The 16430-nt window shown below is 38.7% G+C and overlaps 1 protein-coding gene across 1 annotated transcript in view; it reads right to left on the minus strand.

The window, feature by feature from the left end:
• The window catches only part of SPAG17 (sperm associated antigen 17), a 300150-nt gene that overhangs the window by 134646 nt on the left and 149074 nt on the right, over nt 1–16430 (minus strand). The window contains exons 14-15 of the mRNA XM_053591252.1: nt 14289–14516; nt 13975–14193 (exon numbers count right to left, since the gene is read on the minus strand). Of these exons, the coding sequence (XP_053447227.1) occupies nt 13975–14193; nt 14289–14516 (447 nt within the window). The remainder of the gene's footprint in view (nt 1–13974; nt 14194–14288; nt 14517–16430) is intronic.

Below are 16430 nucleotides of genomic sequence, written 5' to 3' on the forward strand. Positions count from 1 at the left end.
AACAACACCACCAACAACAAAGCCACAGACAGGTGACAGCTGCATGGGGCTCCCAGGCCCAGTCTCCCCCCCACAACCAAATGTGATGGCTCCTGGAAGTAGGTCCCCACGCACTACAGAGAAGTACTTCTGGTCCTGGGATTCACCCCTGAGATTGGTTGGCTTCTGGGATAGATAGACTTACCACAATAGCATTTTCAGCCCTGAGAATTTAGGAAGTTACTATAATCAGCTACTTTCTACCAGGATCCAGAACATAGATGTATGTTGTTTGACCAGCAGGTGGCAAAAGTTGCCTGAGGAAAGCTCTGTGCCAGCTGCTTAATAAGGAAAAAAACTCAGGTCTTACCTCTGTCTCTGGCTGCGTATTAACCTACGATTAGCGATTTCTTTGTCATGCATTTGTGCTCCCAGAGGATACACTAATACCATCTCGATTCAGGTTAACTTACTTGGCTTAACTTTTTTGGGAGCGAGGCTAATAGGTAAGGGTACTTAGGGCTGGGACATGGGGAAGCTGCCCCAGTGGGAAGGAAAGAAGACCCAAAGGCGGCAAAACTAGCATCGGGGTCAGCATGAAGAAGAAACTTCAGAAACAGTTAAACCATTACAAGCACCACAAGAGATTTCTGAAACGGAGGCAGGCGTCAGACGTAGAGGAAGAAGCTCTGGTGTGCAGTTAGCTCTCCATTCAAATCCTGACTTCCTCCTGGTGTGTTGTTGGACAAGTTACATCAGTTCTAAGTCCTGATTTCCTCATCTGTGGAACTGGGATAAGTGTGTCTTTCTCACAGGCTTGAGGTTTATTTATTAGTTAATGTATGCAAACTATCTTAGCACGATGGTTAGAAGACGCAGCACAATATTAAATAAATGTTATCTCCCTCCCTCTGACACCTTCTCACTTACCTTCTCTATCAACAGGCTCTCCCCACTCTACCCTGCTCTAGATAAATAAAATGGGTCAGATATTCATTAGTCAATGCTGACTGAATACCTATTCTCTTATGGCATTTGCCAATTTTTAAAAAATGCTTTTTAATATTATAAACTATAATTCACACTAAAGAGCATGAAAACAGAAATGCTTAACATAATGAATGATTATAAAGATTAAAGTCCAAACACCCCAGACAACTTATATGTATCATTTAACAATCACAACCTTCTTATTATACTTTCATATTAATACTGTGTTTTGTGGATCGTTTTGGATTTTCTACATACATGCTATTTACAAATAATGATGGTTTTGCTTCCTCTTTTTCAAATCTCATATGAAGTCAGACAATTAAGTTTACAAATTTGTCTAGAAAAAGCACTATGTACTTCATTGCTGAATATTGTGACTGTAGTGATATTCAACAACGAAGTATGTAGCACTTTTTCCAGGATGAGTTCGTGAATTTAATTGCATAATGACAGCTCTGATGGCCATTTCAGAAAAGAGTTCCAAAACTGCTTTGAAGTGTTCCCTTCTCTGCACATCTGTGCCAGCATTTGCAGCTGTGGGACTTTGTGACGTTGGCTATTCTCACTGGGGTTAGGTGATATCTCAGAGTGGTTTTGATTTGCATTTCTGTGATGATTAGGGATGATGAGCATTTTTTCATGTGTTTGTTGGCCATTTGTCTGTCTTCAGAGAAGTTTCTTTTCAAGTCTCTTGCCCACACATAAATGGGATTGTTTGCTCTTGTAATTTGAGTTTTCTGCAGATTCTAGTTATCGGACCTTTGTCAGATACGTAGTTTTGCAAATATCTTCTCCCAATCTGAAGACCATCTGTTTGCTTTAGTTGTTTTACCCTTGGCTGTGCAGAAGCTTTTTAGCTTGATCATGTCCTATTTATTTATTTTTGGAGTTGCTGCAATTGGCAAGGTGGTCTTCTTCATAAATTCTTCTCCCAGGCTGATAGAATAAAGAGTTTTTCCCACATTTTCTTCTAGGATTTTTATTGTTTTGTGTTTTCAATTTAAATCTTTTGTACAGTGAGAGTCATTTTTTGTCAGTGGTGAGAGGTGTGGGTTGAATTTTAGGCTTCTACATGTGACTAACCAGTTCTCCCAGCACTGTTTATTGAATAGGGATTCTTTTCTCCAGTGCACGCTTTTGTTTGGTTTATCAAAAATCAGATGGTGACATGTGGCTGGGTTCATCCCTAGAACCTACTTTATTCCATAGATCTGTGCCAGTACCCTGTTGTTTTGATCACTGTAGACTTATAGTATAGCCAAAGTCTGGTAGCCTCCAGAAGCCTCCAGATTTGTTTTTATTTCTTAAAATTGCATTGGGTATTTGAGTTTTTTTCTGGTTCCATATAAAATGAAGTACTACTTTTTCCAAGTTCTTCAAAGTATGATGTTGGTGCTTTGATGGGGATTCCATTAAATCTGTAGATTACTTTGGGTAGTGTAGACATTTTAACAATATTGATTATTCCCAGCCATGAGCATGGTATGTTCTTCCATTTATTTATGTCTTCTGCTACTTCTTTTTTCAGGGGTTTGTAGTTCTATTTATAGAGGTCCTTCATGTCCTTTGTTAGACATACTCCCAAGTATTTCATTTTCTTTGAAGCTACTGTGAAGGATATTGTGCCTTTGATTTGATTCTCAGCTTCACTATTACTGGCATATGTGCAGGCTACTGATTTATGGACATTGATTTTGTATCTTGAGACAAAACTTCCTTGATAACTTCCAGGAGCCTTGTGGCTGAAACCTTGGGGTTTTCCAAGTATGAGATCATATCATCCACAAAGAGTGAGCATTTGGCTTCCTCTGTTCCCATTTGGATGCCCTTAATCTCTTCTTGCCTGATTGCATTAGCTAAAACTTGCAGCACTATGTTGAATAGAAGTGGCGATAGTGGACAATCTGGTCTGGTTCCAGTTCTAAGTGGAAATAGTCTCAATTTTATTCCATTCAATATGATATGGGCTGTGGATTTATTATAGATTGCCTCTATCCATTTAAGAAATGTCCCATCTATCCTTATTTTTAAAAGTGTTCTTGTCAGAAAAATATGCTGAATTTTGTAAATGCTTTTTCTGCATCTATTGAGATGATCATGTGGTCTTTGTTTTTACATGTGTTTATGTGGCAAATTATATTTATGGATTTACATATGTTGAACCAACCTTGCATCCCTGGGATAAAGCATACCTGCTGATTATGATGTATAATTTTTTTTTTTTTTTTTTTTTGTAGAGACAGAGTCTCACTTTATGGCCCTTGGTAGAGTGCCATGGCCTCACACAGCTCACAGCAACCTCCAACTCCTGGGCTTAAGCGATTCTCTTGCCTCAGCCTCCCGAGTAGCTGGGACTACAGGCGCCCGCCACAACGCCCGGCTATATGATGTATAATTTTTAAAAATGTGTTGCTGTATTCTGGATTGCAAACTAATACAGCCTCTATTGAAAGAAGTATGGAGAATCCTGAAAGAACTAAAAGTAGACCTTCCACTTGATCCCACAATCCCATTACTAGGCATTTACCTAGAAGAAAAAAAAATCATTTTCTCACAAGGACATTTGCACTAGAATGTTTATTCCAGCTCAATTCACAATTGCCAAGTTGTGGAAGCAACCCAAGTGCCCATTAATCCATACATGAATGGATTAATAAACTTTGGTATATGTATACCATAGAATACTGTTCAGCCATAAAAAGTTGGAGACTTTCCATCTGTATTTACTTAGATGGAGTTGAAGCAGGTTCTTCTTAGTAAAGAATCATAAGAATGGAAAAGCAAGTATCCAATGTACTCAATACTAATCTGAAACTAATAGAAAAACAACCACACACAAAAATGCAATTAAATTCAAGTGGGGTCTTGAGGGAAAAGAGAGAGAGGTAAAGGGAGGAGGGAGGAAGATTGGTAAGGTCTCACCTACTGTGCACAATGTAAGGGTACACATCACACCCTCTGGATAAAGGGCTTAACTACAACTTGAACTTTACCTTAAAAATGCAAACAATGTAACCTAATTGTGTCCTCATATTGATCTAAAATTAAAAAATACATAAGTAAAATTCTTATTTAAAAAATTACTTTGAAGGGTGAACTAGACACTGGTGTCAGTGCATAGCTTTCCAAGGGAAGTACCCAAAGGTGATGTTAGTGATATTCAGCAACAAGGTCTGTAGCACTTTTTCTAGGATGAGTTCATGAACTTAATTCCTAGTTCTTGTATTTTTATATATTTTTCTTGCTTGTTGGTTAGCACCTCCAATGCAGTGTTCGATACAAATGTTCATAGTGGACATCCTCCTGATCTTAAAGGGAAATATTTCAATTTTTCACCTCTATAGAGTCTGATACAGTAACTTAAAAAATAACTTTTATAAAATTGAGGAATTTTCCTTATATTATTGACTTGCTAAGATTTTGTTCATAAAGTGCTACAGAAATTTAAGTGCTTTTTCTGCTTCTATTAAGATTATTATATGACTTTTCACACTAATTTGTTAATTGATAAATTATTAATATGTTGATTTTATACTGTATGCATTTTTCTCTATTCCTGTTATGAATGTGATGTTAGTGATCCACTGTTATCATTTAGTTTATACTAAATCAGTTTAGTATAGATTTTTACATCAATATTCACAAATGAATTTAATTTATAATTTCATTTTTTGTACTATCCTTGTCAGTTTTATTGTAATGTCTATGCAAGCTTCATACAATGACTAGAAGATGAAACCTTATTTTTCTAGTTTCTGGAATAAGTTTTTTTTTTTTCTTTTTGAGAAAGAGTCTTGCTCAGTCACCTGGGCTAAAGTGTAGTGGCATCATCATAGCTCACAGCAACCTCAAACTCCTGGGCTCAAGCAATTCTCCTGTCTCAGCCTCCTGAGTAGCTGGGGCTACAAGTGCACACTACTACACCTAGCTAATTTTTCTATTTTTGGAGAAGAAATGGGTTTCTCTTTTGCTCAGGCTCATCTTGAACTCCTGGCCTTAAGCAATCATCCCACATCTTCCCAAAGTGTATGAGCAACTGTGCCCAGCCTGGAATAAGTTTTATGAAGATTGAGTGTTTGGTATCAGTTACCAATGAGATAATTTGGATTAGGTGTGTTCTATTTGGGAAGGTTTACTGATTTAACCAATTTAATTTGCTATAAGACCAATTAGGTGTTCTATTTCTTCTTGAGTCATTGTTAGTAATTTATATTTTTTCCAGTAATTTTTCCATTTCAATTTAAGCTTTAGTAGAATAAAGTTGTTAATATCATTTTACTATCTTTATAATTTCTGTAGAATCTGAGGGATTGTTCCTGATAAGATTTTTATTCCTGATACAGTTTTATTCCTGATAATAGTTACTTGTGCCTTGTTTTGTGATTAGCTTTGTGCAAAAGCATTATTAATTTTATTAGCATTTTCAATGAATGAAATTCTTATATTTTTGTTTTGATATTGCACCTGTATTTTCTAGTTCATCAATTTGTACTTATCATTATTCTTTTCTTCCTTTCCTTTCTTCCTTCATACTTTGAATTATTTTTTTAACTTTATCTAACTTGGGGTTTATGTTTAGGTAATTACTTTTTAACATCTTTAAAAATATATTTATTTAAAGCAATACATTTCTCTCCTGGCGTAGCAGCATTCTACAGCTTTTTGAAATTTCAAAATATTAAGGGGCTACAAATATTTTACATTTGCCTTTGTAATGTTTGAACCCAGCTTTAGGTGTGCCCATAACCCAAATATGTTCCTGTACCTGTTAGGTAGGTTTTCATGCCTGCCCTTCATACCCTTTCCCAATGGTTGATTTCCACTGAGTTTTACTTCCCTCTGTGCATGTGTGCTCATCAGTTAGTTCCAATTTAATAGTGAGTACATAAGTATTTGTTTTCCCCTTCCTGATATACTTAACTTAGGAGAATGATCTCTAGTTCCATCCAGATTATTGCAAAAGGTATTAATTCATTTTTTTTTTTTTTTTTGCTGAATAGTACTCCATGGTATACATATACTGCATTTGACTAATCCAGTCATGAATGGATGGGTATGTTGGCTGATTCCGCATCCTTTAAATTATGAATTGTGCTGGAATCAACATTTGAATGCAGTTGTCTTATTGATTCTACCTATCCATAAGGATGATATACCTTTTCATTTGTTTGTATCCTCTGTGATTTCTTTCCTCAGAATTTCACAGTTCTTTTTATAGAGGTAGTTTACCTCTTTGGTTAAGTATATTCCTAGGTGTTTTATTGTCTTTATACCTATCGTGAAAAATATTGAGTCTTTGATTTGACTTTCAGCTTGACCCTTATTGGTACATGAAATGCTAACCATTTATGTACATTGATTTTGTATCCTGAGATTTTGCTGAAATTATTTATCAACCAGGAGACTCTCAGCTGAATCTTTGGGGTTTTCTGGACATAAGATCATATCATCAGCAAAGAGTTAAGAGTGTAACCTTTTCATTCCTGATTTGAATACCTGGTATTTCATTCACCTGATTGATTTCTCTGGCTAGGACTTCCAGTGCTATGTTAAATAGAAATAGTGACAGGTGCATCTATGTCTTGTTCCAGTTCTTAAGAGAAATGCTTTCAAATTTTTTCCGTTCAGTATGATATTGGCTGTGGGTGTGTCCTATATCACTTTCATAATTCTGAGTTATGTTCCTTCAATACCTAGTTTGTTGAGGGTTTTTATCATGAAAGGTTGCTGGATTTTGTCAAATACTTTTCCTGCATTTATTCAAATGATCATATGGTCTTTGTTTTTGCCTTTGTTTATGTGGTAAATCACATTTATTGATTTATATATGCTGAACCATCCTTGTAAGCCCACTTGGTCCTCCTGGGGGATTATTTTTTGATGTACTTGTGAATTCAGTTTTCTATTTTATTGAGGATTTTTGCATCTATTTTCATTAGGGATATTGGTCTATAGTTTTCTTTGTTTGTTGTGTCCTTCCCTGGCTTTCGTATCAAAGTGATATTGGCTTTGAGAAATAAGTAGAGGAAGATTCCCTTCTTTTCAATTGCATCAAATAATTTCTGTATTATGGGTACCAGGTCTTTTTTTGTAGGTCTGATAGATTTGTATATGAATACATCCATGCCTTTCCTTTTGAGAACCTTCTTATTACTGTTTCAATCTCACTGTGATTGTTCTGCTAAGCAGTTCTGTTTCTTCCTTGTTGAGTATGGGGAGGTTATATGTTTCCAGGAACTTGTGTATTTCCTCTCTGATCATTAGTTCATTCATGTAGAGGTTTATTTACATTGTACAATAAACTCTCTGTTATCTAGAACTCAAGCAAACCAGCACTCTCAAGCAACTGGCATGTCACCCAGCCAAAAAAAAAATCAGAGTCTAAAGTTGCTGCTCTGTGGCCTCAGGAAGCCAGTGCACAAGCATTGTGCATCACTCTAGGGTCTCCCATGTGATTACTCTAACAGTTTTAAGTGTTAATATGTGTTACTTGAAGTTTAAAAAAGTTAGAAATGTTAGCGAAGTTGAAAAGTGTATTTGCCATTTAACTAAACTTGTAAACTGCATTTGCAAAGCTGTTTTATAAAACAGTAAATTGGTGTTACAGGAAGTGAAGTTTGACTTTGTCTTGCTTTGCTTTTGGTTTGTGTATTTTAATATCAATATCAAGTTAATATAGAGTTCATAGTAAAGTATGATGTAATATGGGGTATATAATTAGTTAGGGTCTATTTTTGATAATAACTCTCAAGCTAGTGGAAACTACATTAATTCAGAATCTACCAATCCCCAGGGGTACTGAATAATGATTAAATTACTGTATTCATATATAATGCTTTATATTTCTGGTGCATAAGTTTTTCATGTTGGATTGAGCCTATTTGTGTCCTTTCTCTTCTGTGCTTGGTTAATCTAGCTAGAGCTTTGTCAATTTTATTTATCTTTTCAAAGAATAAAATTTTTGTTTCCTTAATCCTTTGTATTGATTTTTTGTTTGCTTGTCTCCTACAATTCATTTAGTTCTACTTTGATCTTTTCTTTTTCTCATTTTTGGTTTTATTTGTTCTTCTTTTTCTAGTTCCCATGAGGTGTGGCACTAGGTTGTTAATTTGTCATCTTTTTGTCTTTTTGATGTAAGCATTTAAGGGCATGAATTTTCCCATGAGGAATGCTTTTGCTGTGTCCCATAGGTTTTGATAGCTTGTGTCTCCTTTGTGGTATAGTTCAAAAATTTTTTTTATTTCCATCTTAATTTCATTCTTGACCCAGTAATTGTGCAGTAGTAGGTTGCTTAATTTCCATGACTTTGTGTAGGTTGCACCAATCTTGTGACTGATTTCTAGTTTTATGGTGTCATGGCTGAGGAGGTACATAACATGATTTTGATGTTTTTGAATTTATTGAGACCTGTTTTGTGGCTAAGACATGGTCAATCCTGGAGAATGTCCCATGTGCTACTGAGAAGAACCTGTGTATATTACGCAGATTTTCTGTTGAATGTTCTGTAAATGCCAGTTAAGTCCATTTGATTTAGAGTTAGGTTTAAGTCCATTTTACTTATTTTCTGTGTTGATGATTTGTCAAGCTCTGACAGCGGGACGCTGAGGTCCCTGGCAGTTACAGTGGTGCTATTTATTTCCCTGTTTAGCTGTAGTAAAATTTGCTTTAGATATCTGTGAGTTCCTGTGCTGGGTGCATATATGATTTGTTACGTCTTCTTGTTGAATTGCTCCCTTTACAATTATTTAATGATCCTCTTTGTCTTTCATTACCCTTGTTGGCTTAAAGTCAATTTCAGCTGATCTGAGAATGGCTATACCTGCTCTCTTTTGATTTTTATTTGTGTAAATAATTTTTTCCATTCTTTCATGTTGAATCTGTGTGTGTTCTTGTAGTGTAGATGTGTTTTCTGGGGATAGCAGATACTTGGGATCCTTTTATTTTTTTTTAATGCATTTAGACAGCCTGTGTATTTTGAGAGGAGCATTCAATCTGTTAAGGTTATTTGGTAGCATTAGTATGTGGGATGTTGGTCTGTTCATCTTTTTGGGCAGTCCCTTCTTGCTTTGTTTTATCCCTTGTTCTATTGTTTTATAGAAGTTGTGAGTTTGGGGTCTTTCTTAAAGGTGATTTTAAATTGGTGTGTATCTGTTGTGCTGATTTGTGTATAATGCTGTTCTGAGTATTTCAGGGCAGATCTAGTCATGACAAAGTCCCTCAGTGTTTTGGTTCCTGGAAAAGTCTTAATTCCTTTGCTGATTATGAAACTTAGTTTTGCAGGATACAAAATTCTAGGCTGATAGTTGTTTTGTTTAAGTCAGTTGTAGATGGAACTCCAACCCCTTTGATGCTTTCATCTTGATGCTTGCAGAATTTTCTCCTCACCTTAACTTTGGCCAAGTTGGTTACTGTGTGTCTTGAGGATGACCTATTTGCTATGAAATCTTCCTGTGTTTGATGTCCATCTTATATGTGTATGTCTAAATTTCTAGTGATACCAGCGGTTTTCCTCAATAATTTCCTTAAATAGGTTTTCTATGCTTTTATCTCTTCTTCTCTCCCAGGGATACCTATAATTTGAATGTTAGTTCACCTCATATAGCTCCATATCTCTCTCAGTGATTGCTCAGACTTCTTTATACTCTTCTCTCTCTCTCTTTTTTTTTTGAGACAGAGTCTCAGTCCATCACCCTGGGTAGAGTACTGTGGTGTTAAGTCTCATAGCAACCTCAACTTCTTGGGCTTGAGCAATTCTTTTGGCTTGGCGTCCTCAGTAGCTGGGTCTATAGGTGCCTGCCACAATGCCTGGCTACTTTTTCTATTTTCAGTAGAAATGGGGTCTCACTTGTGCTCAGGCTGGTCTCGAACACCTGAGCTTAAGCAATCCACCTGCATTGGTTTCCCAGAGTGCTAGGATTACAGATGTGAGCCACCATACCTGCCCTTCTCTGTCTCTTAAAATAAATGGGTTATCTCAAGACCCTTATCTTCTGACATTCTTTATTTTTTCAGTTAGCCTTTTGTTAAAAGTTTATTGTATTCTCTAAATGACTCTCCTTTTCTTTCAGTTCTATTCTGTCTTTTTTTTATGTTATCTAGTTATTTAAAGTTTTAATTTTTCTCCCCTGCTTTCCTGAAATATTTATTTGGTTTCTTTCGTTGGTTTTCAAATTTCTCTTTAATTTTATTCATCCTTGACATCCATATTCTGAAATCCATTTCTGTCATTTTGGCAAGCTCCTTGTGCATGAAATCCACTACTCCAGCTCCATTGGGTTCCCTTGGGTGTGTCAAACTATTAATATTTTGATTTTTCATGTTTCCTGGGTTATTTTGCTGGTTTCTTCTAATTTGGCTCCTCTTCTCTCAGCTTGGGGTTAATAAGATTGCAGGTCACTTGTTCTTCTTTGCTGGGGGCTTCCTTGAACCAACTCTAGGAATGATGGGTATGCAGGAATAGGGAGTCCTAAGTGAAGTGTTGGACCTCAGAAAGGATAGTGTCAGTTGCTGAGACTTGAGATTCATAGGCACAAGGTCTCTACTTCTCTGCTCTCTGATAGAGTGTCTCTGCACAAACTCTGAGCAGCACCCTAATCAATCCAGAGGTCTAGAGTGGAAGAGGGAGACCCCTCAGAGATTGAAGTACCTGAATGTTTTGTTTTTCTGCTAAAAATCAGTGTCCTGCATCCTTCATCTATTCGCAACAGGATGAATTGTACTGGGACCCCCAGCTTAGTCTCCAAGACAGTGGGTAATGCTTGTGATAAGATCAGGTATGCTCTGTTTGACTGAGTTGATTGATGCTGTAATTAGTTAGAGTTGTTTTCTCTGTTAATCCTTTATCCTTGCAGGAAAGAGTCAACTTCAGAGATATGTGTCTGTGTGTGTGTGTGTGTGTGTCTATAATAAGTTCTCATCCCTCAGGAGGAATGCTTGAATATACAGGCTCTGCAATGGCGTTGGAGGTCCCAGGAGGTCGCTTGTCCTCTTCCAAGCAGAGGCAGGCAGAGGTGTGGTTAGGTTGGGTGAGCCTAGAAAATTTTGTAACTCTTCAGCAGGGTTCCAATATCATCTTTCCAGCTGCTAGAGAAAGCTGCTGAGAGGAGTGCCTAAGGCAGGCTCTCCAGACAGGGAGTGCTGCCTGTGAGGAAGGGGTTGCAGTTCCATGATTGGCTGCTGGGAGTGAGCTCTGCCCCTCTTGTGTCATCTCTGCCCTCCAGTGCCTGTTTGAAAGTGAGTGTCTGACCATGTCATATTTGGTTGCTATGGTGCCCTGAGCTGGGATCTTTCCTGCCATGGGATCCTCCCTCATCTGACAGCAAGTTTCCCAGGTCATTTTCCTGGCCACTAGGGAAAATCTCTGGAAGCCGGTTCAAGGCAGTTTCTCCCAACCAGGAAGGCTGCTCAAGAGTAAGGGGGCACAATCTCTTAAGTGGCTGTCAGAGTGAGTTGTGTTCCTCCTGCCCTCCTGTGTCCACTTGCAACCAGGTGCCTGATAACCCACACTCAGTTGCTATGCTGCTGCAGGCTGATATCTTCCCCATTGGAGGATACACCCTAGTCTGAAAGCACAGCTTTCCTATGGGAGAGATGGATGCCCAGATCATTGTGTCTCAGATCACCACTGTATTCTCCCACTAGTTCCACCCATGTGGGCTCCCTTTCCTCCCAAATCTCCTTCCTGTGTCCCCTAGCAACCAGCTCAATTCCTGGAGGCACAGGATCCAGCCCACATGTCTAACCCTCTGGAGTGCGACCCCGGGAGATGCTGTTGGACAGGGAGCTCCCAGATTGGGCACCTCAGGTCCACTGCAGGCCCCCAAGGTCTCTCTGTGGAGACCTCAGACTGGAGGATGCACCAGCTAAGGAGAGCCAGCTGCTGGCAAAGTTCCCAGCACACACTGCTCTCACAATTGTGCTGGGGGGGCGGGGGAGTTGGGGCGTAAGAGTCTGAATAGAATGAAGCAGGGCTCTGACAACTCAGGCTACTCGCCTTGCAGAGGAACCCTGCACACAACATTCGGCTCCAGGATCACATTGCTCTCTTCACACTTCTGTTGTTGCTTCAGTGCTTGGGCTCGTAAGCATGGAAAAACTTCCAGGTAACTTGGTAGCCCACTGATCATTGAAGCAGTGTGGAAGAAGAAAGTGATCCCTTCTCACCCTGTTACTGGGCTCTGAGCCTCTCTGGATTTGATCTTCACTGATATTTTTTGTTTTCCTTTTTCCTCTTCCTTGTCTGCTGCACAATTTTCTTCTGTGAGATCACGAGGAGACTCCAGTACTTCTTCCTCTGACCTCTACCTGAGCTGTGTCCTTTCTCCCCTCTCCTTTATCTGAAACCTTCCCTTCCCTCTGGGAGGGTCATGTAAGTGATATCTTCAGTTAGCCATCTTGTCCCACCCCACCCCCCTAGAAATCTACAGTTTTGGTGCTCTACATTTTCATTAGCATTCAGTTTGAAAAATCTGCTAATTTCTATTGTTACCTTTCTTTGAGCCAGGCGTTATATAGAAGTGTATGTCTTAGTTTTTAAACATTTGGTGATTTTTCTCATTTTCTTTTGTAATTGATGTTCACCATAATTTCACGGTAGTATGAGAATATACTCTGTGTAGTTGTGATTCTGTGAAAATTTTTTTTTTTTTTTTTTTGTAGAGACAGAGTTTCACTTTATCGCCCTTGGTAGAGTGCCGTGGCATCACACAGCTCACAGTAACCTCCAACTCCTGGGCTTAGGCGATTCTCCTGCCTCAGCCTCCCGAGTAGCTGGGACTATAGGCACCTGCCACAATGCCTGGCTATTTTTTTGTTGCAGTTTGGCCGGGGCTGGATTTGAACCCACCACCCTTGGTATATGGGGCCGGCGCCCTGCTCACTGAGCCACAGGCGCTGCTCAATTCTGTGAAAATTTTTTAAGACTTGCCTTATGACCCAGTGTATGATCAATATTTTTTAAAATACAACTGCTAAGAAGCTATTGTACAAGAGAGGGTTTAATATAGGCATACAAATAATTATAACTAGGTAGGAAATAATGAATGCCATAAAGGAAATGCAGGCTAACGATGAGCATGGAAGGGGAAGCATTTGCATGTGGACACATCTAACAAGGCTTCATGAGGGTGCATTTGAGACCTAATTATAATCAAAACCAGAACACTAGGTGAAGGATATTATGGGGGAGAGACACTGAGATCAGAATACTTCATATTGTGACAGTGAGGTTGAAAAGAGCAACCAGTGCAGAGAAGATAAGCCTACTTCTGTTTGTCTAGAGCAAAAGGGAAGACATGGGAACTTGTTTGGAAAAAGTATTTTGGACTATTAGAGAAGCAGGTAAAGCAGGCCAAAGAGTTGGGTTCTATTTTGCAGGTGGTAAGGAGCCACTGATTTTTATAAGTACAGAAATATAAGAGCTATATTTTAGGTAGAACAATCTCACAGTTACGGGTAGGGTAGCTCAATAGAAATTTAGCCTAATAGCCATGTATACTAATATAACACTAGTTATAATGCGGCACTCCAGAATGAGAATAATGACCAACCTGTGCTATAAGTGGGAAGAGGAAGGGAAATAGTGTTCATTGAGCATTGATTTTGTACCAAGCTCTGTACTGGACATTTCATTATGTTATTGCAGGTAAATTTTTATAATTTTAGCATATAATCACAATAACCCTATGAAATACTAATTATGACCATTTAATTATGTTTGGTGTACTAAATTTACTAAGCTAAGAGTGGGCTAAGAAGCATTAGGATATTTTGGAAAACAAGAATTGGATTAAGGAGAATTTACTAAAATACAACATTCAGTGATAATGCTTAATTAACCCAATAACTTAGATATTAAGTGGTTCTTTCGATTAAAACAAGAAGGCATTTAAATTTAATTTAAATAATGCATGTGGAGATCTTTCTTTTTTTTCTGGTTTATGTACACATTTACTATAATAGTGCTGTCCTTCACACCCCCACCACATACACACTTTTACTTACCCAAAGGTTCAGGTTGGGGCTGAGTCTTCTCACTGGTCTCCTGCTCTGATAGTTCTGTATTATTAGGGCCTAATGGTTTCATATTATTCAAGTCAGAATACTTCATATTGTTATTATCAGTCTGATCATGATGTGAAGATTCTCCAACGGTCTCATAATCTTGCCCAGACATTGGCCAATTTGGATTCATATATATTATTTTGTCTTTGGTTTCAATATCTAGCCAGTGTAAAGAGTATCCGTGAGATAAAGTACTAGAAAAACTGACAATCATAAAATGTAAGAATGTTTTTCGTTTACTTTATGCAGTGTACCTGTTTGCTGTTTTGCCTTTTGGGTGTTCATTTTCATGATGTATTGCTGCCTTATCTGCTTAGCAAATCTGGCAGGGTTGTCCCATGGTATGTTGAACATTTCAGAGTCCATTCCACACGTCATCCCCAAAGGTTTTAGCTTCCCGTCTTCATCAACCTCAGAGAGCTTCAGGCTCTCAAATGTAAACACCTTGAAGGCTCTTTCTACTTCATTCCAACTCAAGACCTCTGAAAGAAAGCAGAACACATGCTGCAAGGAGGAATGCTCTCATGAGCACTGGGGCAGGGCTAACAGGGGCACTAGGCAGGTCTTTACCCTAGAATGACTGGCGATTGTGCCATAATGAGTGCTGACCTGACTTCAGCTATGGGCTTCACATGTCTGCAAAAGATACTAAAAGTACCCGATAACGGGCGGCACCTGTGGCTCAGTGAGTAGGGCGCTGGCCCCCTATGCTGAGGGTGGCGGGTTCAAACCCAGCCCCGGCCAAACTGCAACAAAAAATAGCGGGGCGTTTTGGCAGGCGCCTGTAGTCCCAGCTGCTCGGGAGGCTGAGGCAGGAGAATCGCATAGGCCCAAGAGTTAGAGGTTGCTGTGAGCTGTGTGACGCCACAGCACTCTACCCGAGGGTGGTACAGTGAGACTCTGTCTCTACAAAAAAATAAAAAAAAAAAAGTACCTGATAACAAGAAAAGTATACAGGCAAGACAGAATGGATTAAGGCAATGCTCCCAAATTGCTTCATAGCTTAACCAATATTAGATGTTCAGATTGATTTGCATGGACTTCCCAGGGTACCATATTGGTTGAATGTTTAAAACTTAACGTTTTTTGAGCAAAAATATCCTTTGCTGCTGTTGTAATTTTTTTTTTTTAGAAAGAAATTATTCACTTGTGTTTAACACAGGCTATTATATTTAGTAGATTTTCTGTTCATTTGGGCTAAGGAAAGTGCTCCTCCCACTCACATGAACTGCTGTGGCATTTTCTGTAATTGTACTTCCAAGTTTGTCAGCTTTCAATGGGCTCTATTCAGTTGTGTATTTGCCTTTTTTTTCTTTCTGCAGTTTTTGGCCAGGACCAAGTTTGAACCTACCACCTCCGGTATATGGGGTTGGCGCCCTACTCCTTGAGCCACAGGCACCACCCTATATTTGCCTTTTTATGGCATTTATTCATCTGTTCACTCACTTAGTGGTTATTATTTTTTATTTATTAGACTTTGCCATAGTTGTCTGGGATTCAAAGTAAAACAAGATTTTTTTCTTACACTTTAGAAGTTCAGGGTAGAGGAATTAGAGGTAGGATTAACAAGTAAATATGGAATTCAAAAAGGAAAAATGAAATTATTGTGGGAAATTAATAATTGAGATATCTCCAATAAAGATCAGGGAAGCAGCAAAGTTCCTTTTGGAAACAAACAAACAACAGTAACAATAAAAACAGGAGAATCCAGAAGAGAGGAAGGGAAAAGAGAAAAGAGTGACAGAATGAAGGAGAATTTACTCAACTATTCATTTCACAAAGGTTTTGAGAACCCATAGCTGTCAGTAACTATACTAAAAACTGGGAACATGGTGGTGAACAAAGTAGTGAGCTCTCTGCTCTCCTGGAATCTCCATTCTAGTGGTTGGGAACAGACAAGTGTATAAGCTATCGGAGATGATGAGAAGAATAGAGCCGGAGGAAGGGATACAAAGTGATAATGATTGGGAAGGGCTTCTATTTTATATAAGGCAATCAGAGAAAAATCCTGTGAACAGTTTAGCAAAATGTGAAGGAAGTGAAGGAGTGAGGCAGGCATGGGGTGAGGCAAGTACAAGTATCGGAGGCAGGGGTGTGAATGACGTGTCTGAAAAATCACAGTGAGGCCCATGCAGATGGGGTGGAGTGGAGCATGAGAGCTTGCTGGGTGATGGACTTAAAGCCTGCAGGACATCTGGGAAACTACTGGAACACTTCGAGTGATAGGTGCTGGTGGAGCAGGTGGGAATGGAAGTGAAGGTGGTACGGGCTATGGGATATGAGAAAAAAAGAGATAACAGAGATGACTCCAAGGTTTTGCTGAAAATAGTTTCCAGTTTTTGAAATAAGAGGGACTGGGAGGGGACAAATCTGGGGGTCAGGAGTCAGGAGTTTGG

Source organism: Nycticebus coucang, chromosome 5, assembly GCF_027406575.1.
Source record: "Nycticebus coucang isolate mNycCou1 chromosome 5, mNycCou1.pri, whole genome shotgun sequence".
Lineage (NCBI taxonomy): Eukaryota > Metazoa > Chordata > Mammalia > Primates > Lorisidae > Nycticebus > Nycticebus coucang.